Source organism: Grampus griseus, assembly GCF_964374135.1.
Source record: "Grampus griseus genome assembly, chromosome: 4".
Lineage (NCBI taxonomy): Eukaryota > Metazoa > Chordata > Mammalia > Artiodactyla > Delphinidae > Grampus > Grampus griseus.
The window spans coordinates 79,455,846-79,482,897 of NC_138997.1; the positions used below are offsets into that span (position 1 = coordinate 79,455,846).

The 27,052-nt window shown below is 46.3% G+C and overlaps 2 protein-coding genes across 10 annotated transcripts in view; one reads left to right on the forward strand and one right to left on the reverse strand.

The window, feature by feature from the left end:
* Positions 1-23,641, forward strand: part of APBB2 (amyloid beta precursor protein binding family B member 2) — a 374,441-nt gene extending 350,800 nt beyond the window's left edge. For 6 of the 9 annotated variants that reach the window (XM_082652792.1, XM_082652799.1, XM_082652791.1 and 3 more), the window contains 6 exons: positions 9,073-9,187; positions 11,764-11,851; positions 12,506-12,589; positions 14,274-14,389; positions 15,965-16,144; positions 19,825-23,641. In XM_082652792.1, the coding sequence (XP_082508918.1) occupies positions 9,073-9,187; positions 11,764-11,851; positions 12,506-12,589; positions 14,274-14,389; positions 15,965-16,144; positions 19,825-19,992 (751 nt within the window). In that variant the 3' untranslated portion in view covers positions 19,993-23,641. Of the gene's footprint in view, positions 1-863; positions 991-9,072; positions 9,188-11,763; positions 11,852-12,505; positions 12,590-14,273; positions 14,390-15,964; positions 16,145-19,824 lie in introns of those variants that run through there. The other 3 variants (XM_082652796.1, XM_082652797.1, XM_082652798.1) reach the window with 2 other exon arrangements.
* A 2,773-nt stretch (positions 23,642-26,414) lies between these two features.
* Positions 26,415-27,052, reverse strand: part of NSUN7 (NOP2/Sun RNA methyltransferase family member 7) — a gene marked incomplete at both ends in the record, with an annotated part of 61,381 nt that continues 60,743 nt past the window's right edge. The window contains one exon of the mRNA XM_082653470.1: positions 26,415-27,050. Coding sequence (XP_082509596.1) covers positions 26,415-27,050 — 636 coding nt within the window. The remainder of the gene's footprint in view (positions 27,051-27,052) is intronic.

Genomic DNA, 27,052 nt, shown 5'->3' on the forward strand with positions numbered 1-27,052 from the left:
GCTGTGCTGAGACCAGGAGGGGGTGGTGAGCACTCCGGGTCGGAGGTTAAGTGGCGTCATTAGCGTTGCTCTGGCAGCTCAGAGCAGCTCTGGGGATGGAACTCAAAGCGTTCAGCCCCAGACTCCAAATTGCTGTCGGCTCCTCTCCACCTTCCACCCCTCTCTTCCCCGGCACAAATCTGTTTTCTCACCTTTAAGCTCATTTACTGGCGCGGCCTCGTCCCACCTCCGCCCTTGGCCCTCTGCTCTGCTTCCGCCCCCTCCTGCTCTGTTGCCCTGTGTGGACGCAGTTCCGTGAAAGTATCTGAAGTGTAATGTTGTAGTTCTATTAATAGGATGTCAGAAGTGTTGGTAAAGCAGGTAAGGCTGTTGCCATGTCAATTTTTCCATATGGGTTTTATTTGTTTTGTTTTGTTTGCGGTACGCGGGCCTCTCACTGTTGTGGCCCCTCCTGTTGCGGAGCACAGGCTCCGGACGCGCAGGCTCAGCGGCCATGGCTCACGGGCCCAGCCGCCCCGCGGCATGTGGGATCTTCCCGGACCGGGGCACGAACCCGTGTCCCCTGCATCGGCAGGCGGACTCTCAACCACTGCGCCACCAGGGAAGCCCTCCATATGTTTTTTTATTGGCAGCAGGTGGAGCTGGAAAAGGAGGATAAGTACTCTGCCGCTGTTCACTGCAAATGGTTTCCTGTATTTCACTGTGATATTTTAGGCTTGATTACCTCCCCAGGTTGATATGTTGCCTCTGTAAACTCAGCTGGCATCTCTTGGCTTCATCGTAATGTGGCTCAAAATACACACTTCTGTGTGAGAGAGTTCAGCTAAAATAAGCACCGAAAGGCTATTAATTGCAGCCAAGTTGGGAAATAAGATGGGATGTCAGAGCTCAGAGTCGCCGTTAACGGGACTGTTATGCACCGGTTGCCATGTGAATGCTAACGTGTTGTTTCTGCTCTGTCCCCTCATGCCTTCCCGGATTCAGAGAGAGGTAACCAACCAATTTTCACTTCTCCCCCTTTGTGCTGTCTTCAGTGTCTGGCAAAGCTCACTTGCTGCCTTCATGCCCTGTTGCCACCATCATAGCCATGCTGTCTTTGAAAGGCAGAACTTTGTTTTGTTTAACCTTTTCTCATCATCATTGTTACGTGTCCTGCATTTAAAATAGTGTGGAATTGCCTCTGGGTCCCTGATCCTCTGTTGCTTGACCCTGTTTGGGGAAGGTGTTGGTCAGAACAGTAACTTGGTCCCTCTCACTACTGGCTGAGCAGAGTCTAACCAGCATACTAGGGAGAAGGCGTGATAGAAATAGTCAGGCTAGGTACCATGTTGTGTAGGAGGGTTTTTGTGGTTCGTGAAGAACTAATACTAGGACCTGCTTGTTATGACTTCTCTATAGAGTTTCGTTGGTGAGATTTGGTTCTAGGCCAGTAGCTGGAAGGACTGACTCAATTTCAGTCTGGATTATTAGCAAACATCTGTGGAATTCTTCTCCCTTCTCACCTGTAGACGGACATAATGATGAAAAGGCCGGAACTCCAAAAGGAAAGGCATTTGTACCTCAGATGTGTGTGTCTCCCGCGCTCTGACCATCAGCCTGACCATTGGGCTGACTGGGGGCTTTTAAGCCCCATGATTCCTCAGCTCAATCATTTAATGAAAGCTCCATTTTTGATGGAAGGAGAAAGTTTGGGAATTTTTCTCCGTGAAAAAATGATTGTGAGTACTGCTTGGCAAAGTGAAGGGGCACCAACGCTGGCCTCTTTGCTTTTTGTGCTGGAGTCCGTCCCAGGGGCCTCCCTCCTGGCTGGGGCTGAGCTCCAGCTAGCGGCCACTGTCCTCCCTTAGGATAAGCTGCTGTCATAGCTCAATGGCTGGAGGGAAGGGAGAGGGCGTAGGCTGGGTGGGTAGCGCTTGCACAGTCGGTCTTCCAGAGGGTCTGCTTAGGAGAATTTGGGAGCTTAATTGACTTTCTCACTACTATTGAGGAGGCTCTGGGCCCCTGGAGGTGATGCAGGTTTCTGGAGGATGAGGGCTCTGGGTTTGGATACGAGCTCCCTTGTCTCAAGTCACCACACCTCTTGTCAGAGTGCATGGTAAGGATGTTTTCAGATCTTTGCTAGTTTCTACCCTCCGTGTCCTCGCTGGGAACCAGTTGCTCTGAATATTAACAGCAAGACTGTTCTAGAGAGGGCTACAAATTCTGGTTCGCCCAAGCCACCTGGATTATTGGCAGGTGGTAGAATTTCAGATCTGCTTTGTACACAGTCTGTGTGTCTCCTGAAAGCACCTGGTGAGGGTTTCCCTGCAGAGAATTTGTGTTTACCCAGGTGATGAGCTGCTAGAATGCCCCTTTCAGAGTTTACAAACTTAGCATCTTCTTAAGCTTGCAAAGAAGGAGAGTTTGAGTTTATCAAACCAGAGCCTGAGCTTTGTGAAATTAATGATGCCCACATATGGTGCATGTGCCAGTGGGTACAGTTTGAAAAACAAAGTCGTGTGTGTGTGTGTGTGTGTGTGTGTGTGTGTGTGTGAGACCTTCTGGATTAGCTATTTAGGAAGATGACATTTCTCATCCCCTTTCCCCCCTCTTTCCTCCTCCAACCCCCCCAAAACAAGATTTTCAAAATGCAATCAGAAAATGAGCAGTTAGGCAAAGAAGAGCAGGCGGTCCTGAAAACAGGATTCCTCCCTCCAGGCCCTATGCAGGTGAGATGGAGAGAAAGCCCTTTATCATAAAGGGCTGGGAATAGAGTGTTTAGATCCAATCCGGTTGCTGCCCTTCTGTCCTTCTTTGCAGGTGGGACCCGCCCTCTGCAGTGGTAACAACTCTGTTCGCTTATTGCTTCTACTGAAAGATAAGCTGGGAGGATAAGGGTCTTTAGGTTCATTTCAACAAGTGTTATTATATTCGTATCTGTACAAAGATTTATTAAAACATCCCTCGTGGATACGGAGACAGTATTTCAAAGTGGGCTTTTTCTTTGACTTCGTTTTCCTCACTTATAATAACAACTAACATTATTCAGTTGCCTTCACGTGCTAGCCTTCGCAGATTTGACTAGAGCAAAATACGGGTTGTGTGAAAGACGTTACCAAATCGTGGAGACTTGGTCAGGAGCGCTAACAGAAAAGATTGAGCGAGAGAGTGAATGGCAGGGAATCTAACAGAAAAGAGAGGAGAGAGCTACTGCCAGACACATCTGGGCTGTCACGTGCCTGAGGAGGGCAGCTCCAGAAAGCAGAACCCAATCCCACAGGCAAAAGTTGCAGGGAGGCAAGTTTCCATTCATCGTTAAGAAAAAATATATTTTGGTTCACAGCGAGCATTCAGCAGTGGAGCTCCTGATCCATTAAGTGAATGAGGTTTTATACCACTGATATATTCTAGGCACCACCTGTCTGGGTTGCTGTAGAAGGAGGGACTTTGAAATGTTAGCCTGGGTAACTGCTACGAGGTCTGTAGGTGCCTATAAATACCTTTTGAGGAGGGATAAACACATAAGCAGATTTCATTTATGTAAGGGTCGTGGTGGGAGAGATTTAGGGAAAGGTTGAGCAGTTCTGTTTTGGCTACTTTCTAATAGAACACATTTGAATAAAGAGTCGTTTATTCATTCATTCCGTAAAGATGGATTAAGCCCCTACATGCTGTTCAGCTGAGAATAATAAAAGCAATCTTTTGCCCGTTTTCTTTGCCATTAAGAAATTTGAGGCTGTCATGTAAGATGTCTTAGCACTGACATTTTTCCCTGTCAGAACTCGCTGCGGGTCCTCTGGGGGAATAATTACTGGGTAACAGAGCAAAAGGAGAGGAACAAAAAGAGTTGGAGACACAAGGGCTTAGCCAGCAAATGGTGAAAGGTAGTTGATTCACTTCTGTTACAGTGTAAGGAAGAGACTTAGCTATAAACCTTCCGCTTCCTGGTTTACAAAGGAAATGCAGTGATCCCTCTGACTGCAGGAAATAAATGGGGCAAAACTCCAGAGGGGACCGGCACCTCTTTTAGCAAATGGCGTCTCCAGGAGCGAGCTGGAGCAAAGGACAAAAGTGGCCCTTGTTGCTCAGTGTCAGACACAGTGACTCAGACGGACGGGCATCTAGCAGAATTTGTTAGAAAAGACGGGCGCCTGCTCTGACTGGACCTCGGGGGCCATTTGGGCCAGCTCTGTGGTTTTATAGACCACACCGAGGCCCTGGAAGGAGGCGTGACCACAGGGGCGGCATGGAAACCCATTTGAGCGCATCTTGGCTCTGAGCTGTGACGCTCTCCATGCTGTGGGCACCGGGTAGCTGCAGCCCGAGTGCACCGCACAGTGTCAGAGCCCCTGCGGGCGCTGCCCAGCTGGCTGGGTGACACCCACCGACGCCCGCTGCTCTGTCCTCCCAAATTCCCACACGTGGCACTGGGCTGATCTGTCAGGGATACTCTAGCCGTGGAGGCTGGTAATTAAAGCAATTTCTTGTCCCCCTCAATATAGGAAAAGCTCTAGAATATGTTAAATTGCTCTTACTTATGGGCATGAGGACCTTTAGGATTATAATACCGATTGGAAAAGAGTCTGAAAGGCTGAGTTAGGCCACATCTTGGTCATTGTGAAAGTGAACGATGGGCCATGGGTGTTCATTGACTGTCCTCTCTACTGTGTGTTTGAGAAGTTCCAGAATGAGAAGTTTAAGAAAGGAGGAGAAAAAGAAGAGGTACTGTGTTCTTTTGACTCCCGCACCCTGAAGCTGGGACCCAAACTCCATTCTCCAGGGGAAGGGCCCGGCAGGCCGAGGTCACCGCAGACCTCCACGTCGCTGAGACCGAGTGGCTTGTCTCCTGCTGCCCAGCGGACTTCTCCCGAAACTTCTCCTGGCTCTTTGGAGCCAGTCTGTCCTGGGCTTTCCTACTCCCAGCACTCTTTTTTCAGCCTTTCGTTGGGCCTTTGGCCTCAATTAGCCCTTCAAACGCCTTTCCTCCTTGGGGTCCAGACCTTGTTTTGTCTTTCTCATTCTCCAGTCTCCCATCTGCTCCCCTGATCTCAGCTGCCCCCTAGGCCCAGACCACAGGCCTGAGCTCAGGGACCGAGTGTCCACCTGCTTGGTGGGCGCCCCCCACCGCCAAGCACCTCACACTATTGTCCAACCTGGAGCACATCAGCTTCCTTCACCAGATCCTTCCCCCTCCCGTCCCCAGTGTGAGGGTACTTCGCTGTCCCAGGAGGGACCTCGGAGTTATTCTGGATTTTCCTTCTCATCTCCCACATCCCTCAGTCCTGCAGCCACCCTTCCGGTACCTCTTACCCGTCTGTCTTCTCCAGGCTGCTCTCGGGGAGGCTAACTCAGCCTTGCCTTTTCCAGCTGTTCGAGGCTGGTGCCTTCCTTGGCTCGTAGCCCTTGCGCCGTTCTTTTACTTATAAGGAAAGCGCCTCCTCCTCTCCCTGGTAACTGTGTTGGGCCCGCCCCAGATAATCCAGGATAACAGCCCCTTCTCAGGATCCTTCCCTTAATCCCGTCTGCAGAGTCCCTTTTGCCATGTAAGGTAACCTATTCACAGATTCTGGGAGTGAGGACAGGAGTATCTTGGGAGGGTCATTATTCTGTCTCCTGCTGCAGCCTTTTTCAGAAATCAGGGGCTGAAAAGCCAAGGTTTTAAAACAACCAGTTAAGAGGTGTTTGGATTTCCGTTCTGAACAAGGATGAGATGAACTCAGCCATATGTTTCATTGCACACAAAGGAAGTTGTCGAACTGTCTGCGCTCCGGGTCAGAGGGAGGTCTCGCAAATCCCCGTGTTTGAGGCCTTCTGCTCTTTTAGGGTGACTTGGGATATGTTTCATGGAGTAAAACAGGAGAGACATGCAGATCTCCTGACCCCCGCAGTGAGGAGAGGAAGGCACTTGTTTTCTCCTGGGAGGTTAGTTCCGGGCAGATTTCTGCTTCCCTGATCTGTTAGCCTGGTACCTGGGAGGGAACAGGAAAAGACAAAGCTGTTGAAAAAAAAAAGTGTCAGAATCCCCCAAACAGAGCCTGCGGCTGCTGAGCTGCCCTCTTGAGATGTGGATTCCAGATGGTTGCCTTAGGCATTAATCACTTTCTCCTGAGCCAGAAGAACATGAAGATTAATAATTTTTAAAAATTACTGCTAAGGGGTTGCCTCTGAAAGAGCAGAGGGCACAGAGCTGAAGTTTGATGGGAGCTGATTATTGATCAGGGCCTGTTTGGTCCTCCGTGATGGTGACCTTGCACTTGCTACACTTGTAAGGCCGACCAGCTGTCACGGAGAGCAGGATGGATCTTGGAAGCTTACATCATAGGATATCAGAGCCAGAAAGGGACCTCGGAAATCATATTCCATCACTTAGAGATGAGGTTTGACTCCATGCCCAGTGTTGTACAGCTCAGTGGAGTCCGGAATGGGACTAGCAATTGGGTCGCCTGGATCCTGATCCGTTGCCCTCTAGATGTCCCTGACTCTCTCTGAGTCTCAGAGAGGACAGATGGAGGTAAGATCTCTACTGTAACTACTAAAGGTAGGGCGTAACGAGCTGTAATCCTTTGTGGTGCAGAATACAGATCCTGTCGGCAGTCAGACACAAGCAAGGTGCTGGGGACCGGAGGGCCAGGCAGGCTTTTGAGCTGGGCCGTACAGAGTAGGTAGAGTAGTGAGCTCCAGACGGTACAGGGAGGCCAGGGGTCACCATGCCAGGCAAGGGGAGGTACCGTGAGCGGAGGTGGAGCCCCAGCTTTCTGGAGCAGAGGGGAGAGCTCCTTAATTGGAGTAAGGATGCTAGAGGAGTTGGTGGGACAAATTTTGGGACTCCAGAAATCCAGACAAAGGTCTTTGGACCCCAGTGACCCCAGAACTTCAAAGAGATGTGGCCTCAGGAAATGAGGACTGAACATGGAATTTTGAAGAGGAAGAGTTGTGCGTGTTGAGACACTGCATATATTACTGTAGGAACCATCCAGGAAAGAGAAGTAGCCAGAAGGAGGGGGGCCAAAAACAAGACTGCCTGCCCTTGAGCATGTCTCCAAAAGTGATGCCTTCTCGTCATTTCATTTTTTTTTTTTTTTTTTTTTTGCGGTACGCGGGCCTCTCACTGTTGTGGCCTCTCCCGTTGCGGAGCACAGGCTCCGGACACGCAGGCTCAGCGGCCATGGCTCACGGGCCCAGCCGCTCCGCGGCACACGGGATCCTCCCGGACCGGGGCACGAACCCGCGTCCCCTGCATCGGCAGGCGGACTCTCAACCACTGCGCCACCAGGGAAGCCCTCGTCGTTTCCTTTTTGAAGCAATAAGCTGTCTCGATGGGGGTTGAGACTAGGATGGAAAGGCCTCAGGAGCACAGTGTGGAAAAGGGCTCTGCTCGCCCCCAAAGTCTGGGCCCAGCTCCTCACCCAGAACCCCACCCTCAGCCCACTGTCACGGCACCTGTTCAGACCTCTGACCACTAGCCAGCTTTCCCGCCGGGAAACGGGGGACGTGCTGCAGATCCCTATGCTTGAGAGAGGGGGCACTCCGTACCAATTATGGCCGGGCCCAGACTGGGTGTTGGGAATGGATAAGGCTCAAATCGTCTTCACGGAGCTTTGAGGTGTTGTGGGGAAGACAGAACTCATGAGCAGATAGATGCCCATGGTACCCAGTGGTGAGTGCTGTGCGTACGGGGAACACAGCAGCACCCGGCAGGGTACTCACCCAGCTTCAGCTGCGTCTTCACCTGAGGCCGGGGCATGGAGACGGTGTGAGCAAAGGCAGGGAGACGAGACCCACCTAGGGTGCCTGAGTGGTGGCAGGGCTGGCGAGGAAGGGGTTGGCTTCAAGACACGGTCAGGAGGTAAAATCGGCTGAACACGGGGGTTGGGTGTGGAGTGCCGGGGCCGGCGGTGGGAGCATCAGGAAGTCCCCCCGGCGCTAGCATGGAGGACACCAACTGCCGTGGAACGTGAGGGCGCAGGGGAAGGTGGAGCAGAGCAGACCCGAGGGCAGGTGTGCACAGGCGGAGGTTCGAGTGCCTGTGGGTAAAGATGCCCCTGGCCTGGAGCCGCTGCGGGATGGCCTGGGGCACAGCAAGGCCACAGGGCAGGCTTTCTGGCCGGGCCTTCACAGTGAACAGTTGCCTCCATTGGATAGACTGCTGTTCCTTCCCAAAGAAGCCAAGTCTGTGTTGGGGAAAAAATCTATCCCAGTCTGTGAGAACACCACCAGCTCTTACCGTAAGAGAAGTAATTAATAAATTCATCCATGGTTATATCTACAGACAGGGATCCTGGCTTAGCAACACGTGCAGGGAAATCACTGTGACCCCTTACCAGATGGGTCAATCTGAGCATCTATTTTTCATAAATACTCTGATTTTTTAAGCCACTGTCCTCAATAACAACTGAGAAATTTAGTTGTGTGGTGTTATTCTTTTGAAGCCAGGTCGTGTCACGGGCACAGTATCCTTCTCATCAGTAAAGCAGATGCTGAAATCCAGCCCTAGCGGCACGCTCACCTCGGCGTCTGAGCTGACAGTATACAGGGTGACGCTGCCGCCGTCGCCCCAAGCCCTGGAGTAAGAGGTGTGTTTAGCAGAATCAAGTGCCTGTGACCGGACTTCAGTCTGTGGCGTCTCTTTGTGTCCCCGTGACTGTCCATCAACTTACTCCGCAGCTGCGGATCAGATCCGGTCTCTGGGCACACATTTACACATCAGAGCCTGTTGTTTTGCTTCTGCTACACACGACTGTAGCCTCACTCATGCAAATTCATGCTCCTCTCAAGCCTGTCTTCTGTTTTGTGATCATAATGTTTATAACCATGATATTTGCTGTTACTCTAGGCAGAAGGTTCCGGTAAAGTTCGGTTTTCATTAAGCGTTGTTCATGAAGGTTCCAGGAGCTCCACAGGCAGGGTCCGGGGAACACTGTAGTTATTTTACTCAGAAATGAATTCCTAGGATCCATGCAACCGTTCCTCTGTTGCACCGCGTACTGTGTTTACCTCTGACGTGCTGGCTGCTCACTCAGTTAACATTCATCACTAGAATGTGTGTTGTGAAGGTTCCTCATTCTAATGTACCGATAAACTTTGTTTGCACAGAGATTTTGCTTATGTAGCAAGAGACAAAGACACAAGAATTTTGAAATGTCATGTATTTCGATGTGACACACCAGCAAAAGCCATTGCCACAAGTCTCCACGAAATCTGTTCCAAGGTAAGGTGGGTCAGGGCACAGGGGTCCGCCCTGCTCCTTTTTCCCCCGCCCACCACTCAGCAGGGAAGGGCGTGTGGAAGGACGGGGGAGTCGGCACATTGACCTGCAGGTCGAGCTGCAGGGGCAGCAGGCCGACCGCCAGCCCAGCCAGCGTGGTTAACGCTCTTTCTGCGTGTCAGGCGTCGTGCTAAATGGTACTCCACCTACAAACCTACAAAAGGAGTACGGCCTTGGTGCCTCCCACAGTCCAGGAGGTCTAATAGGTGGACAGCGGTGTGGCGGAGGAGCTGTGTATCCCGAGCCCAGCTGGAAAGCGGGGGCAGGGAGTCAGGGCAGCTTTCCCAGGGCGGGGGCCACCTGATCTGAGCCTGGACCCGGGAAGAAGGGAGCGGGGTACGAAACCAGCAGGTGTGTCTGTGGAAGTGCAGGCGGCCGGGGGTTGCCGTGAACACGTGCTGACGTCATAAGGCACACAGCGGCGAGGCAGGGCCGTGGTCACAGCCTCAGAGTCGCCGCCCCCCCCCCCCCCCCCCCCCCCCCCCGCAGAGCCCATGCCTACACGCTCGTCCCGCCCTCTGCCCGGCCCTTGTACTTGTCAGGACACGGCTGTGTGATGCAGCGGCTCTGGCCGCTGCAGAGCCCTTCCTTGTGTGGACCTCCGTGTGTTTGCTTGAGATGTGTGGCCTGTAGCAGAGGAGAGAGGTTCCTGGTTTGTCTCTTTGCTGGGCAGCTTTTGCGATTTGGAGGCGGTTGGAGCTGCGCGCTGTGCCTAGAGGGCTGGACACACGTGTCTGTCGTCCAGCCTTCCTGCTCCTGGCTTCCTCCTTTGTCCAGAGTGCCCCACCCCATCGCTTCAGCCACTTCCGGGTCTCGCGGCGACCAGGCTCCTAACCATTTTCTCCTGGCCACACTCTGCTTGGTTCCCCCGAAGGAACCAGTGTTCCACAAGGGAGTCGACAGGGAACGGACCGTGGCCACAGTGTCCTTTGACCTCCAGGGATACATAGTTAATGTTCTCAGCAATCCCATTACCTGCTGGCCTGTGTTCCAGTAGTGGGAGCCAGGTCTCCAGGACGCTGTCCCCAACTTCCTTCAGCCAGGCCTTTCCACGCCCCAGACTTACTGCTTGAATCTAAACATAGGACTTTGCCGCCCCCTGTGTTAATGTCACCTTTCCAGTTCCGGGCTGGCATCGTTACCCAGCCTCACTCCCACAGGTCCTCCCGAGCTCGCCAGGCCCAGGTCACGACCACCTCCACAGCCCAGCCTGGCCTCCGCAGCAGGAGCGGAGCAGCTGTAAGCCACAGTTCCCAAGGGAAGGGTAGGGATGGGAGCTGCCCCAGCACCGGAATAGCGCAGCAGTCTGCCGCTCTGACCGAATGACTGGGACCTGCAGGGTGGGTGCTGGTCCGGAGACCCCGCGTCCACCCCAGCCCGTGTGCACGTTCCTGCACGGGTGGCACTGGGGCAGCTGCTTCCTGTGCAGCCCTGAAGCATGCTGCGCTGCCCGGGTTTCGTTTCCTCATTCGTTCACGCAGCAAGTGTAACCGAATGCTGCTTATGTGCCAGGCACTGTCCTGAGGAGACAGCAGAGACCAAAAGAGAAAAAAAATCCTTGCCCTGGTGGAGCTTATATGCTAGCGTAAAGCCCTCAGAACACAACCTGGCCCAGAGTCAGTGCTCAGTGAATCTTGGATTTTACCGTCAGCAGCCCTCCTGCCCGCTGACCCAGGCACAGATCTGGAGACGGGCAGAGTGGAGCTCCGGGGGAAATGACTTGTTCCACTTGGGATGGAAAGCTCAGGCGGGGGATGAAGGTGTGAGTTGCTCTTGCGGTCATTGAAGGTGGCTTCTTGGAGTCCCTAAACCCACAGCACTGTGAACAGGGGTGCGAAGTGATGACTGTCAAGTGAAGATGTTAGTGCCCCCAACAGAGGAGAGGCATTTAGAAAGACGGCCGACAGATTTAAACAGTGTGACCATAACACCAACAGCAATAGCAGCTAATATTTCTGAGTGCTTGTATTTACTGTCAGGACTGAAATTATTTTATTATTAGGGACATAAATATTATCATCCACATGTGCAGTGGAGGAAACGAGACAAGAGGGCAGGTGACTGGCTCAAGGCCACTTACCGCTAGTAAGTGGCGGGCGTGGGATTTGAACCCAGGTACTCTGTCCCCAGAGCCCTGAAAAGAGTCCCTGAAAGTGGCCACGTGGAGGCAGCAGGGGGAGTCCGTTGCCCTGTGTTCCACCGACCGCTGTGGGCCGGGAGGTGTACGTGTGACCGGGGGGATCGTGCGGTAGAGGTGGGAGCCTGGTAAATGGAAGAATGAATTCCGAACCATCAGGAGACTGTTAGTTACTCTGAGGAACAGTCGTTCATTATTCTCCCCAGAGAAAATGGGCACAGTTCTCAAAACGTGCGGCTCCGAGATGGGGGTGAGGAGTCAGGCAGCAGACTGAAGCCAGTTTAACTTGGAAGTGAAGTCAGCGCAGACACTCCACTGGCTGGAACAGCTGAGGACACGGGGTCTGTAACCGTGAGCCAAAGCTGTGTTTTCTCTCCTTCAGATCATGGCCGAACGGAAGAACGCCAAAGCCCTGGCCTGCAGCTCCCTGCAGGAAAGGGCCCACGTGAACCTCGACGTGCCCCTGCAAGGTAGGTCGGCGCGCCTGCTCCTCTGCCTGGTGCTCTCTGCCCAGGTCACAAAGCGCAGGGTCTCAGACGGCTCCCTGGTGTATCTAGTCTCCCTCAGAACCGAGCTGGACTCAGCAGACCCGGGCCGAGCCCGCACTCGGGACCTCGGGCGCGGCTTAGAGCTGATTTTGTGTCAACAGGGTTAGGCATCAAGGGCCAGGATGAGTTTTATTGTTGTTGGACAAGATTAAAGAAAAGTATCTTTAGTGCTTTTGTAATTCATGTACAGCCTGGGGTAAGGGTCAGCTAGTTTAAAAATATGTGGGTTGCTATTTTGGGGAGCTCAGTTTAGTCATTTTTCCCGTCTCTCATTTCGCCCTCTGTGATTAAATTTCCTCAGGGCATCAACCTCCCCTAATAAATAGAGCACCCAAAGCTGCTACTTAGCACACATCCAAGAGAGAGTCACAGCTTAACACACAGATTCCAGTTCCTGCTTTCAAATGCTTTCCTACCTAGAAATGAAAGGTGAATGGGATTTTGATGGACAGCCCCAGTGTCTGGTGGAAGAAATGGCTGTTCTTATAGCATGATTGGCACACTGACCTCTAGAAACACAGGATGTTATGTGTCTGTTAGAACATTGAGAAAAATGTGTTGCTTTACTCCCTGTAGTAGATTTTCCAACACCAAAGACTGAGCTGGTCCAGGAGTTCCACGTGCAGTACTTGGGCATGCTACCTGTGGACAAACCAGTCGGTATGTGAAACGTGCATCGTCTTTCCACTTTGCAAGCGTTTGGGAGCTCATGAGAGATGTTCACCCTCCCATGGGGGTGGGGTCTGCTGTTGCACTCCTTGCCTTGTCTCGAATCGGACCCTCACACTGTCACCAGCCAGAGCGCACAGACAGTCCTGATCAAAAGATCAGTACAGGACAGGCTAAGCTCCTCGGATGCATGGTCCCAGAATACAGGGACTTGAACAAAGCGGACCTGATTTCTCATTCACTCAGTCCAGAGCTGCGTGAGCCAGGGCTGTGGAAGGGCCCTGCCCCCAGAGATGGAAGCCTCGGTCCTGAACTGAGGCTTCCATCTCTGGGGCCAGGGTGCCTGCTTCAGTCCTTGTCACGTGCTGGATGGGGAAAGAGGGCTGAAGGAACCCTCCTGCTTTCCTGTTAAGGTGTGACCCAAAAGTGCACACAGCAGTCAGCAGTCAGCTCACATCTCAGGGGCAGACTTTAGTTGCTTAGCCATACCAGGCTGGAAGGAGGCTGAGAGAGGTAGCCTTTTCCTGGGTTAAAAAACGGCTGTGGGAAAATCAGAACCCTCACATACTGCTGGGGTGAATGTAAAATGGTGCAGCTGCCCTGGAAAACAGTCTGGCAGTTCCTCAAAAGTTAAATAGAGTTACCATTTGATCCAGCAGTTCTGCTCCTGGGCTTTGTATCCAAGTGAAACGAAAACGTGTGCACACAAAACCTCGTACACGAATGTTCACAGCAGCATCATTCATAATAGTCAAAAAGCAGAAACAACCCAAATGTCCATCAGCTGACAAATGGATAAATAAAATACACTTCCATACAGTGGTACTTCATTTGGCAATAAAAAGGAATGAAGTATTAGACATGCTGCAACATGGCTGAACCTTGAAAACATGATGCTGAATGAAAGAAGCCAGTCACAAAGGACCGTATCCTGTACGATTCCATTTATATGAGTGGCGTAGGCAGATCTCTAGAGATAGGGCTGGGTGGAAATGGAGGGTGACTTCCGAAAGGTATGGGGTTTCTTTTGGGGGTGATGAAAATGTTCTAAACCTGATGGTGGTGATGGTCGCACACCTCTGAATATACTAAAAACCGTTTGAGTTTTGCACTGTGAGTAAATTGTATGGTATGTGAATTATAGCTCAGTAACGTTGTTCTCCCACCCACCCACCACCAAAAGCAGCTGTGGGAACACCCAGCCAAAGAGCCCCATCGACTAGCACATGCTATTTGTGTCCAGGGGCCGCCCAAACTTGGCCTTATTTAGTGACAAAGGACAATGAAAGGTGATCAGGGTAATCTGGCAGATGCTGGCTTCTGTTGGGTCCCCTTTTTCAAGGTTCCTTGCTTAGGAAAAGGTAGCATTTGAATACTGTTTATACACTCGGAGCTGGGGAATCTTTGTAGAGAGGGAGGGAGGGAGAGTGATGTCCTGGTTAGACAGGACATCACACACTCCTTCTCTGGAGGTTCTCATGACCCTTCTCTCTGTTGAAAAAGCTGGCATTTCTTTTCTTTTGAGCAATGAAAGGCTCAAATGAAATGTCTTGTCTGGGGCTACAAAAAAAAAAAAAGACCAGTCTGGGCATAGGTGTTACTGGGTGATTTGGGCCCACGTTTGTGATTCAGAAATAGCTTTAGGACCTTTTTCAGTTATCCCTTCCATCCACAGGAATGGATACCCTGAACAATGCCATAGAAAGTCTTATGACCTCGTCCAGCAAGGAGGACTGGCCTTCAGTGAACATGAATGTGGCCGATGCTACTGTGACTGTCATCAGTGAGAAGGTGAGAAGGGTGGCAGATGGAGTTGGCCTGTCGAACACAGTGAGGTTTCGGATACAATAAGCTTCCGTGAAACTTAGGTGCGTGCCAAGGCTTGGTCTCTGGGGAGTTGTGCTTGCTTGTGATTAAAAGAGCCTACATTAAAAAAAGAGAGACATTTTGCCCTTTGTGCCTAGATCTCTGCACACCTCAGAGGCTTCTATTCTGGCGTTCCTCATTCTTCCTTCCTACGAAGCCTGGGAGGTTGGAATCATTTGCTAGAGGTGACTGTGTGATACTAGCAGTAACTCACTAATAGGGCTTGGTTTTCTGGCCACTCTCCAGGCTCTGGTATTGACTGGGCTGTTATCTGGGCTTGGGACATAGGAGATGCTTCTGTGGTGGAAGGTCCTGTGGTAGCAGGGACCACTGGTCATCTGGAGAGAGGCCAGCATTAGCCTCAACACAAATTATCTCAACTTTGTGGTTGAGGAAACTGAGGCACAGAGAGGTTAAGTAACTGCCCCCCAGGCACACAGCGAGAAGTAGCAGGTTCAGTTTTCCATTCTGCCTCTGTGAGGCATCTGTCATGGAAAGACCGTAAGTCCTTGGTCTGCTCTTGCTTCTGTCCACTAGCAGCTCACCTTCAAGTCCAATTCAGTTTCTAAAGAGGAGTAAGATGCTCACTGACCCTGCCTGCCACTCCAGCCTGTGCCGCTGGATTTTCTTCAAGTCTGCAAACATGTGGTGCCTCTTCCTACCTCAGCACCTTTGCAAGTGCGCTGCTCCTTCTGTGCTCTACCCCTTTGCCTTCCCAGCCCCTACGTAGACCTCAATGTAAACGTCATTTCTCCCAACAAAACTTCCCAGCCTCTAAGACCAGCTTAGTTTGCCTGTTAATCAGTCCCACAGCACCTGAGTGAATATTCAATAAGTCAAGATGTTAGTGAGCCAGAAGTCAGCATTTTTCTGGATGTATTTACTAATTTTCAAAAATTGCACATGGCTGCTGCAGAGGATGTGGTGTTCATAAGAATTCCAAACACTTCTTAACTCGGCACCATATGGATACCAGTTTGTGAAAAAGAAATAAAAAAGTATTTGGCAACTTTTTGTTTTACACAGTTTTAGATAGAAATCTGATTCAATGTGCTGTTTAGTTGGGGAAGACCTGTATGGAAAGAGAGCCCATGGCTCCTTTCCTCTTGGTGCTCTGGGGTTTCCGGTGGGTTTGCCTGGGCAAATGGGTTCTGAGCCACTGTATGGGCAATACGGAAAAAGTATACATGACATTGTTCCTGCCCACAGTGAAGCCACGGGCTTGGAGTCGAGCAGACAGAGTCCGGAACACACATACCCAGTCGCAGTGTGGTTCAGAGCAGATTAAATGCCGGAACGAGGCACCCACAGCAGTGAGGCCTCTCCAGACACATTTAGAAACTTGCCTTTCTAGAAAAATACAGTCCTGTCTAAATTCAGTCTGGCTGTATATTTTTAGACACCATTTCCTCTGTGCAGCCACTCCAGGCGGATTCTATGACTTAAGGTCCGAACGTGTCTGTGACTTTGGCCAGAGCTGCTGAACGGCGTCTCTTGCAGAATGAAGAGGAGATCCTGGTGGAGTGTCGGGTGCGATTCCTGTCCTTCATGGGCGTCGGGAAGGATGTGCATACGTTTGCCTTCATCATGGACACTGGGAACCAGCACTTTGAGTGCCATGTTTTCTGGTGCGAGCCTAATGCCGGTAACGTGTCCGAGGCAGTGCAGGCTGCCTGCATGGTGAGTGAGCCCGCTGCAGGGGTTCAACCCTCGGGCCCCTGCTTTTGTTTAATATGCCGTAAATTAGAGCAGAGTTACTGACTTAAAAGAAGCCAAGTCTGATCTCTAAAGTTAATGCCTTGCTGTGTGACACCTTCACTCCTGCGGATAGAATCGTGACAAGCACTTTGCCGTCTTAAGAGGCCAGGACACCTGAAAGAAGGAGGACTGGATGGAACCAGGTTCTTCTGTAGAGACTCCAGGAACACTGAAAGCAATGATCTTCAAAACCACGGATTTGAGGCCTCTTAGTTCTTGATCCCTAAGTAATTTCAGTATGTGATCAGGAGATGCTGGTCATGTGTGAGTTGGTGCTGTTTGGAACCAACTCAATAATTCTTTAAAAATTCAGTGTATTGAATGGTTTTTATTCTAGATAGTTGGTCTAAGTGCATTGTTCTTACATACTTTGTTTATATCTATGAACTCTATTCTTACCACGGCCCTGTTAAGTAGTTCTCTTTTATTTATAACAAAATAGAGGCTCAGAGGAAAGGACAGGCCCCAGGGCAGAGCTGGTAAATGACAGAGCCTGCGTTCACCCCCGAGCCTCCGGGTAATAAAGCCAGTGCTCTTTGTACCACATATGTGACTTCAAACAAACAGAAACACCTTGTCATTCATTCTGCAAATATCCTTTGAGCTCCTGTCATTCCCAGCACTGGGAAAGTTCTAGTAAGAAGGAGACATCCAAGCCTGGGCTACATGGTGTATTCCAGCAACAGGAGGTAGGGTTGCTGGAGCCAAGTGGAAGGAGGCGAGGTCCATGTCCACGAAGGGCCTGTGATCTCATGCCAAGGTGTGAGCTTCAGCAGAGATTGTTAAGCAGGAGAGTGTGTAGACCACGTTAGGCTTTAAAGCATACTCCAAAAAAGAGAGAAGAAAACAAAGTGGAGGTGGGTTGAAAGGATGGGGCAGAGGTGGGGAGATGACCAGGAGGCCAGTTTACTGGTCCTTGGGAGAGTTGCATCTAAACCAGGAGTGGCAGTGGGGAAAAGACAGGAGCAGGTGATGGAGAAACACCTGGCTGGCAATGAGGAATGCTGAATTCGAAGCACCTGCACTTCATTTAACTCAATCCACGATTTGTAGGCTGGACTCTGGGAAGTTCAAGTAGGAATAAGACACGATCCTTGCATTACGGAGTTTAGGCCTATGGGGGAGACGGGTAAACCAGAATTCTGTTATGGTGTAGAAAGTGCTCTAAGTGAAAGTGTAAGACTGCACTGGATGGAGGAGTGACCGGGAGGAAGAAGGTGGCCCTGAAAGCGGGTCGCTCACCAGGTCTGTGGTGAAGGAGTAGCCGGAAGCATGCCGTTGAGATACTTGCTCGTTTGTTGGGGGGTTGGGGAGATCCTCACAGTTTTGAGGCTGACGGAGATGAGCCAGTAAAGCCAGATTGAAATAGGGGTCATATTTGTAGTTGGACCAAGGTCTTGGTGGTAGATGAAGGGCCTGGGGTTGGGTTAGAGTGCTGCTTGGGTTAGAGTAACTTTGAGACCGGCCAGAAGATGCCCGGATTCCAGGAACAGGTGGAGCTGAGGGCGGTGGAGGGCGTCCTCTGTTTCTTTACAGACAGTACACTGCTAGTTAACAAAGAGGGGAAAGAACGAGGTGGACGGATGGCAGAGGCAAAGGTCGGGGACGAGAAGAGAGCCAATTCGCTTTTATTTTAAAAGACACCTTGGAAACAGAGAGGGGAGGAGGAGGGGGGGAGGGGAAGGGAAGACCTGTGTTGTGCACTTATTATCTGGCTTCGTTCTCGCCACAGTCCTGTGTTAGAGTGCAGGTTCCCCTCAGGTGCTGCGGGGCCAGGATTCTAACTCAAGTCCACCTGCATATAAAGGACCGGGGCTGGGTGGAGGGGAGCAGCGCGGTGAAGCAGTCAAGATGAACCTCCTGACCAGGCGTAGGGATTTGAGATGGGATGAAGGGACTGTGTGAAGAAAACAGAAAATGGGAGAGTCCAGCCAAGCAAAAATCCATGGTGACTGTTGAGGTATTTTGTGAAATTGTAAAGGATCGTTAACAGATGGTTTTAGTCATAAAATGAATGGCTTTCAGCCTTAATTATACATTTTAAATGCTGATGGCAATTAAATAATTAGCTTTATCACTGGTTACAGTTTGTTCTGATTCCCAGGCTCATTTTCTCTCCTCTAGAAACAATTTCTACTCATTTGTTTACTATTTTAATTGTATTAGGGCCACCAGCTTAAGTGACTCAGCCAATCCAGCATAAGACATACCGGTAAAATCAAACCTTTCTTTACACTCTGTATCCAGCATTTCTAACTGGGTGGCCTTCCTCTTGATTCAAATCTGCATGATTCTCCATGTGAAATGTTTATGCATCAGTTTATACAATCTGAAATATCTCTGGCATTAACACATTCTGAATCTACTGAATTTTTAGGCATATTTTGCAGCTGAGTGGTATAGGCCCAGCTGAAACTATTTTGATGAAATTTAGAGGGAGATGGAGAGGGGTCCGCTTAATGAAATTCATCAGGCACAATTCTGATTTGCACTGGATATAACGTAACTAACATCAGAAACTCCAAGTCCAGTATACCATGCTGCGGTACCTGCGCATTATAAAACTGTGTTTGGAAGTGCGTAGTTTTGATTGTGATGCAGACCTAGAAACATACTTTACACACAGGAGACGTGATAAATCGTTTTTCATATGATTGAGTTGAAAGGGGCTAATTTTTTGGCCTGTGGGCTGTGACAGCACATTGTGATAAGAGTCTTGCTGTACGACAGTTCATGCTTTTCACAGGGAAACATCAGCCTGTTTCACAGTTGTTCCAAGGAACCTATTAATATTTAAGTAGGTTTTTGAAAATCAGTTTAAGTGCTTGGATTTTTTAAGTGCTTGGATTAGAAAAAAAGCATTTGATACATTTTAACCTTTTAATCTAATTTTGAAGAATTACTTATCTTTGCATTGATACAAAAGCAGGTGGATTGTGACTTTGTTTCTGAAGGATGGAAACTGTCCCTGGTGCCAGTGCTAATGGATTTTTAAAAATTAAATCTATTAAGATTTAGACTTGTATATAAAATCCTGAAATCTTAGTAATTTTTTTTAAATTAAAGCAGGATGGGAACAAACATTTATGAATGCCTTCTGTGTTGCTAGGCCTGTCTGAGGCATTCTGCAGGTATTCCTTAATCATAACACTGTCTTTTAAGGTCGCCATTCTTCAGCCATTTTACAAATGAAGAAACTGAGGCTCAGAGAGATTTAATAACTTGCCTGGGGCCATACGGTTCACAAGTGGTAGAGCCAGATTCAAACCCTGCCCTTTCTACCATGCTGACCCTCACTCGGCTAGCCATAAACACCTACTTCATTACCTGTCTGAGGAAAAAGTTAATAATCTCTCTCCCAATCCTTTTTCTCTTCATTAGCTCTTTGACTATGAGGTATATTCATCGCAGCCTAACAATATAAAGAACTTCAAAAGAATTTAAAACACTCCACATTAAGGAAAAAAAATAATAAACTCTTGGATTCGTGTTTAGGAGCTAGGTCGTTAACCTTTGGGAGTTAAATATATTTATGAATTAAGATCACGTTAAACAAGAAGGGATGATACATTATTAACGACCATACAACTTTCTAATTTCAGTTACGATACCAGAAGTGCCTGGTAGCCAGGCCGCCTTCACAGAAAGTTCGACCACCTCCTCCGCCAGCAGACTCTGTGACCAGGAGAGTCACAACCAATGTAAAACGAGGGGTCTTATCCCTCATTGACACTTTGAAACAGAAACGCCCTGTCACAGAAACGCCGTAGCTGCATATGTGAAAGGATCCTGTAACATTTACTGAAGATTGAATAGCTACACTAAAGAAGAGGAGCTGATCTCTGGCCTTCCATTCAGTTGCTGATGCTTTGTCTTCAGAGATTAATAACTTAACCAAACAGTGTTAGACAAGCATGTTCTCTCGTCTTGCCACCGTCGTGTGATATGAAAAGCATGACTAATTTTTTTTGCTGTCAGTAAGTTACATCATGAGCAGTGGAAGCTCCCTTTCTTACTGTAAATATCGTGAACATTATGTAACTTCACACACACAGGGAAGAATGTGGCCACACCCCTCCCAGTGAAGCAGCTGAGTCCTTGGAGTGAATGACACCTGGGTTAGTTTCACTGTCTTCTTGACTGGATCTGTCACAAGCAACTTTTAAGTCCTACAGCACTTTGCCCTGTTTTCAACATTGGAGTAGACACTGCATACCGGATACCACTGAATTGCTGTAAAAACAGGATGACTAGTTTTCGTTTTAGTTCTTCATAAAATCGAACCTTTGGTTGACAAAATTGGCTGTTGGCATCAGTATAGAAACCAACTGGCAACTTTCCTTGACGAGCTCTTTGACACATGGACACCATTTCATGTCTACAGCTGTTTGGGGGATGTTGGGAAAAAAGTGAAGCTTCAAAATTGAAAAACTAAATTTCAGAAATTAAAACAACAAAAATAGCCTTTCTGTTCAGATGGTTTTCAAACTGATTATTAAGAAAGAGATTAACAAAATTATAATGCATTTTGGGTGGGAAATATTTCAAACTTCTGCCTTATACTGTACAATGCAGCTAGAGAATTATAGTTCACTATGGCCATTCTCTACATAAACATTAAAATGAAATATTCCTCATAAGCCTTTCATCCTTAGTTTGATAATTAGCCAATATGCAACTTGGAGTTGAGGAAATGTCATTTATATTTTAGATCTCCACCACCACGTTGTTTTCCACCTCCTAGGTAAATGTTCTGCTAGGATTCTGCATCTAGCTCAATCTTACCTTAATGCTTTTTGCCCAGAAAGCTGTCTGTCCATCATGTATTGTCCATGGCAACAAACTTCATAAAATTGAACCTTTCTGAATTTATGTATTTAATATTAAAATTTGTTGGACTCTAGATATATTTTTAAATTTATATTTTTTCCATTTATGTTCAAGATTTAAAAATTTCATATCAGAGCAAAATATACATAGGAACAAAGGACTATTTAACAGGCTTCCCAAAAAACAGCACTTTCCTGCTTCTCTATCTATAGATGAGAGACTTAGCTGTAAACAGATTGAGACACTTGTTGATAATGTTTTAAAGAAGTTGCTAAGAAGCTCAATCTAGACATTAGTTTTGTTTACTTTTCAGTGATAAAATTACCATTTTACAACATCGTTGTAAAAGTAATGCTTTATGTTTATCTACTGCTATGTACTTGTCAAAATGGTTTCCACATTCTTATCGTCACATTTGAGCCTTATAGAGAAGGTACTAAACACATTTGAGAAATAAAAAATATGAATTAAAGAGGCTCAGTCATCTAGCCTAAGATCTCACGAAAGTTAGTGAGAAAGCCAGAACTAGGACCCATGCTTCTCAACTCCCAGTTATTAAGTTATGCTGCTTCCACACCAGTCAGGAGGAGTCTTTCCAAAATTACGCTGGGCATATCCAGTTATTATCAGGCAATCTTAGGATTCCCTGTATAAGTAGGGAAGTATGTCCAAATTACTCATGCCGTGATTTAAAACCATTACCTGCTCTCAGTTTTCCTGCAGTGTGCCTCAAATGTGTTGTAGAGGACAGGATTCTACATGCAGTCCAGAGATAATGTTACATGTGGTAGAAATATTCCTAACTCATGATACTTAGCCACCAGAGAACATGATGGAATGAGTAGGTGGCCTCCTGCCTCTGTTCCCTCTCAGAATTCTGGAATTGTTTGCTAGCACCCTAGAGATGCCACTCTAGAAGTGGATTATACTCTCACCAGCCTGTACACCATTCTACTAAAGTTACCAGTGACATCCTAAGAAATTACTGCATTAAGAAAATCCTTACTGTGCCCTTCGAAAAGCTGTTCAAAATTCAATCTTGATGATCTTTCATCGTGACCTCCACAGTGAAACAAACATTTTAGTGTGATAAACTTCAAAATTCTTAAAAAAGTGATCCACTTTTATATTGGACATCTCTACCAGAACCCATTCATTTTTTTTTAAGGCATACATATGTTTTCAGGATCAAGAATACTGAGCTAGCTTTAAGTAGCAAACTGATTTATATATGCAATTATGGATGCATTAAGATGAATGATAGCCTTTACATACTGAAAACTTTACTGCAGATACTTTGTTTTAAAAATAGCTTTGCATACTAAATGCAATTAATTTTATAAAATTAATTATGTTAAGCCGTATGTTCAGACACTTTCTGCCATGGCCAAAAAGTATGTATGAAAGTATGTGTGTATTTTCTGTGAAAGGATGCTAGCGTTTTACCTGATATTGTAGTGACACTTCAGTTATCTATGCATTCTTTGTATCTGTGATTTGGTAAACAGGCAGCCATGTTCACTATGCCTTGTATGTCTTATCATTTTTTTAATTAACCTGTTAAATACAGCTTAAAATATTTTTATTTTATTTATTCTATTTTTACTGAAATATACTGCATTATTGTGTTAATGTATTATCTTTACTGGATATTATCTCTCAATGTATCCAGGTCTAAGTAATCTCAGTGAACTATACATTGCCTAAAAGGTGGTTTTGTAATGATTTGTAGTCACATTTTTATTGGAATATGTATAAGAAAAGGCAAAATACTTAAAAGTTCCTTTTATTTTTTAAAAGCAGTTAGATAGACGCATACTTGCCAACTCACATATGTGCTCCTTGGCCGCATCAAGGGGAATAGCCAACATGCCTATGGCTAAAAACTTTACTTTGCAAACTTAAAGCACTGCTTGGTGCTTCGTTTTTATATCCTTCACAACACATGTGAGCTCATCTAAGAGACAGACACATGTCCTCCTGCCCTTTGTTTACACCTGGATATATGATCACCCATAGCTAATTAGGACCATTGTTTTTGTTTGTGTCTGTCTTACTGCATGAAGCGACATTAGACCCATTTCCATTAAAATAAGCTCTTGGTGATAAACTGTTGGCACTGCTACTTTTTAAAAAATTCCACTTTATGATTTTATGACGAACATTTGTACAATTCTACATAAGGTCATTTACTAGAAGCCCTAAATCTTTCCTCCTCTTCTTATATGACACACACTCATTTCATAAGCATTGCAACAGAAACTCAAGATTTCGTAAACAATGTGAGAAACATTTCCCTAACTGATATTAGCACAGCTTAACTAGTAAAAGCATTAGCTCTCTAGTTTGCCAGGCTCACTTAACCCAATACACAGCTAACGTGTGTTATACAGCCAGTAAAATGAAGTTTATTTCAGCTTCAGGGAAAAGATACTGCTCACACTTCATCAGTGAGAGCACTCCCTGCCATCCAAAGCAACTTGTTTATCCCAAAAGAACATTTGGTTTTGCTTTCTGCCCCTTTTGCTGTTGACCACTTTTACACATTTAAATGTAATATGTTATGAGAATAAACTTAGCTGCGTAAAATGTTTGGCTCATTTATCTGACATCAGTCATACATATCCAGGAATAGAAATAAAAGTTTAGTGTCTCCACGCCAGTCATTCTATTTTCAAATTATTCTTATCTCAAATTAAAAGTCATTTTAGTAATGTAAGATTCTGCTTTGATTATTGTATATTTCCACCTGGTAAGAACTAGGAAGTAACTTTAAATTTTGAATAATTCATTGCATGGTCCTTACCTTGGTACTCAGGAAGGACAGCAGGCATTTTGGACATAGAGGCCTATTCAGTCACCAACTTGATGCTTGTGTAAGCACTCTTTCTAGTGTTAAAAAAGTCCATCTTTCCTTGAAGAGCCTGATATCAAAGAATGAAAGATAGAGTTGTACAGGCACTAAATCCAAAATGAAAGGTGACTAGAAAAGCAGCAGTTGAACCTGGCTTAGTTTAACTGTTAGACATATGGAAGAAGATAAATAGAATTTAAAGTGTGTACCCATTTTTTGTTCATCTTGCATTTCCCCCAGTAGTTTACCTTTTTCCTCAATCAAAGGCAGTTACTCTCAAAGAGCAAAATTTCATTTGGTTTCAGGTATTACATAGTGGTAAATAATTACACATTAAAAATCTGAATTTGCTATTGGAGTATCTAAAAACCAGTAATTTCATTACTTTAGATTTTTGCAGCACTTTTCTCTAAGAAGCTGAAAAAAGAAAAATGTCAATGTAATCAATATTCTCCTTTACTAGAATTCTCCCATATTGGTTTTAATCCAAAGTATTTCCCTTTTTAGTCTACCAAAATATGTAAATAATTGATCACATCCTTCTTAGAAGATTCCAAAGAAGAAAACTGCAGGCTTAATGAATGAATGGTTTAATTCAGAATCTCCATATACTTAGAAAAATAATTTATGACAGGATTCATGTTATGAGATACTGAAGATAAGGGGCTAAAGTTGTGATGTGACATGAACCACATGCTGCTACAGAGATCAGAAAAATATCCTGAACTATTTCATAACTGTGAGTTTTCGTCTTATAATAACTAGTAGCAGAAAATAAAAATCTCAGACCTGCTACTTTTGGACAATGGAATACTCTTCAGCCTGGGGCAGAGGAAAGATGTAAGGAAAGGGATAAAAGATCCCTGGGGTAAAATATCAGCTCTTTACTGAACAAGTTCAGTTCACCTGCACTGGCCTCCCAGAGGCACGGAAGGCTCTAAGCCAGAGAGTGGGAATAGGAGGAAACCATACTATAACTTTCAGAGCAAATGTTATATAGTTTTTGATTTTTGAAAGTAGTAAAATAAGCTGAGCATTTAAAACATTTCTGTATTTTTTAAGAGTCATAATTAACAGAATTCTTTTGGGATTTAAAAATAAGTCTGGTTCAAGTATAAAAAGTCATGTTTCATTTCTTCACTGACATTTTACTAGTAAGTGTAAATCTTCAGTTAAAAAAATTTATTACTGCTACAATGAAATTCACCCTTTTCTACCCTCACTTCAAGTGAGAAAATTATACAATATTAGAGCTGAAATAGACCTAAATATTCATCTTGAAGAGGATAATAGTCTACTAAAATCATGCCACCTGAATTGAAATTTAGGAATTTATTTAACACTATTCAACACAACTGGATTCTGAAAACACAACTTTAAATTCAAACTCTTTGTGTCTATGAACATGTTTTTAAACAGTAGGATTTACAGTTGTAACATATTTGATTTAATGTCACTTTCTGTTGCCATGATGAAAAAAAATCAGTAGACCCAGAAATGATAATCATAACCAGTTCTTGGAAGGCAATTGATAATACAGTCAAGATGAACTGACTTTCAATATAATTAAAATAGTGCTACGATATATTTTAATTGAGCATCAGAAATGACTTACCAAAGTTTGATTACTGTGTGCCACTTGAAATGACCATCTCACCTGATCTTTGAATCATAAACTTGTATAGATTTCTTCAACAATTGGGGTGTCACTTGTATTCAGCAGTTTGGCCTCTTCCTCAGAATTACTATTTAGATGGAAATTTGCTTACAGTCACTTTTTTTACAACAGTATTTGGCATAAATAGTTAAAAGGGAAAGCTTATGTTCAGTCTGCTCAGGATCCTAGAGGTTCTTCCAGTGAGAAACAATTTTCACTCTGTGAATGGACAGCTGAACTACTCACACCTAGAACTTTGGACCTTCCTGTTCTTCCTATTCATACTCAACTTCAATCACATTACAAAAGCTCCTAACATCTCCTATTTTAATGTTTAAGGAAAAAAAAATCAACCTCTATAGTGATTGAAAATTTTAAACTACAGCTGACTTGATACTGAAAAGCAATCTATAGTCCGTGCAAGAGCATCTTTTCCAAACCTATGCTTTCTAAATAAACTGCCTCACAATTTAACTTTGAAAAGAAGTCTGTTCTAAGGCACACAGTGTTTCCCTTCAGGAAAAATTGTTGCAGCTTTAAAACCAGTGTCCTAAGTCCAGACAGAAAGTTAACAAGAGTGAGACAAGTTCTAACAGCCGATACTGAGTCTACAACTGAACGTTCTAAAACAGATCAGCACCCAGCTACTGAACTCTCTGAATTCTGCTTTGCTTAACTCACCTACATTATTCTCATTGTCTTAATTCACTTGAAGGTAATAATCACATTTAGAAGATACTAAGTGACCAAAAGGATGAGTATTTTGTGTAGGGATGTCTAACCTTCAGAGAAATATCAGACTTTGGGAAAAAACCCTACTACTCTTGACCCCTGTAAAAAACACAAGACAGTCAAAGCCATGGTCGAGGATGCCTGGGTAGAGAGGAAGGTAAGTTTTCTTGTTTTTTCCCTCTACTTGGTATTGATGGTGTGGGAAGATAGCCAGGCATGACAGTCTTGGGCCCAGCGCAACGACAGTAAAAATGTTGAGTTGGTATCTGAGATCCGATCCCTTGGGGACTAGAAAATGGCAACATTACTGGAGGCAAAACAATCTCTATGGGTTTCAGTGCAATCATTCTGTCTTCTGGGCGAGGTCTTACAAAGTTTGTCGTCCGTTCATATGGTCTGGAGGGAGGTGTGTTCTTCATAAATGTAGGCACTAAAGGATTGGTGGTGGGCTTGTTGGATTTTCTGACCTGTGAGGAAGAACCCACTTGATTTGTATTCTTCTGTGGAAGAGATGTTTTTGTTGTTAACGTCCCTGACAGATGAGCACTTGCGTTAGTTTCTTGACTCAGGAACTCAGCAATTGTCATCTGGATGTCCCTACTATCAGAAGTGGAAGATTTTGGCAATGACATTTTTGACTTTTTCTTCTTCTTCTCACGTTTTGAAGGTTTACCCAACTCGATCCCATCCAGTAGACCCTTTGCTGCAGCACGGGCCAAAACATCTTTCACAGACACTGTCTCAGATGGGTCCCGCT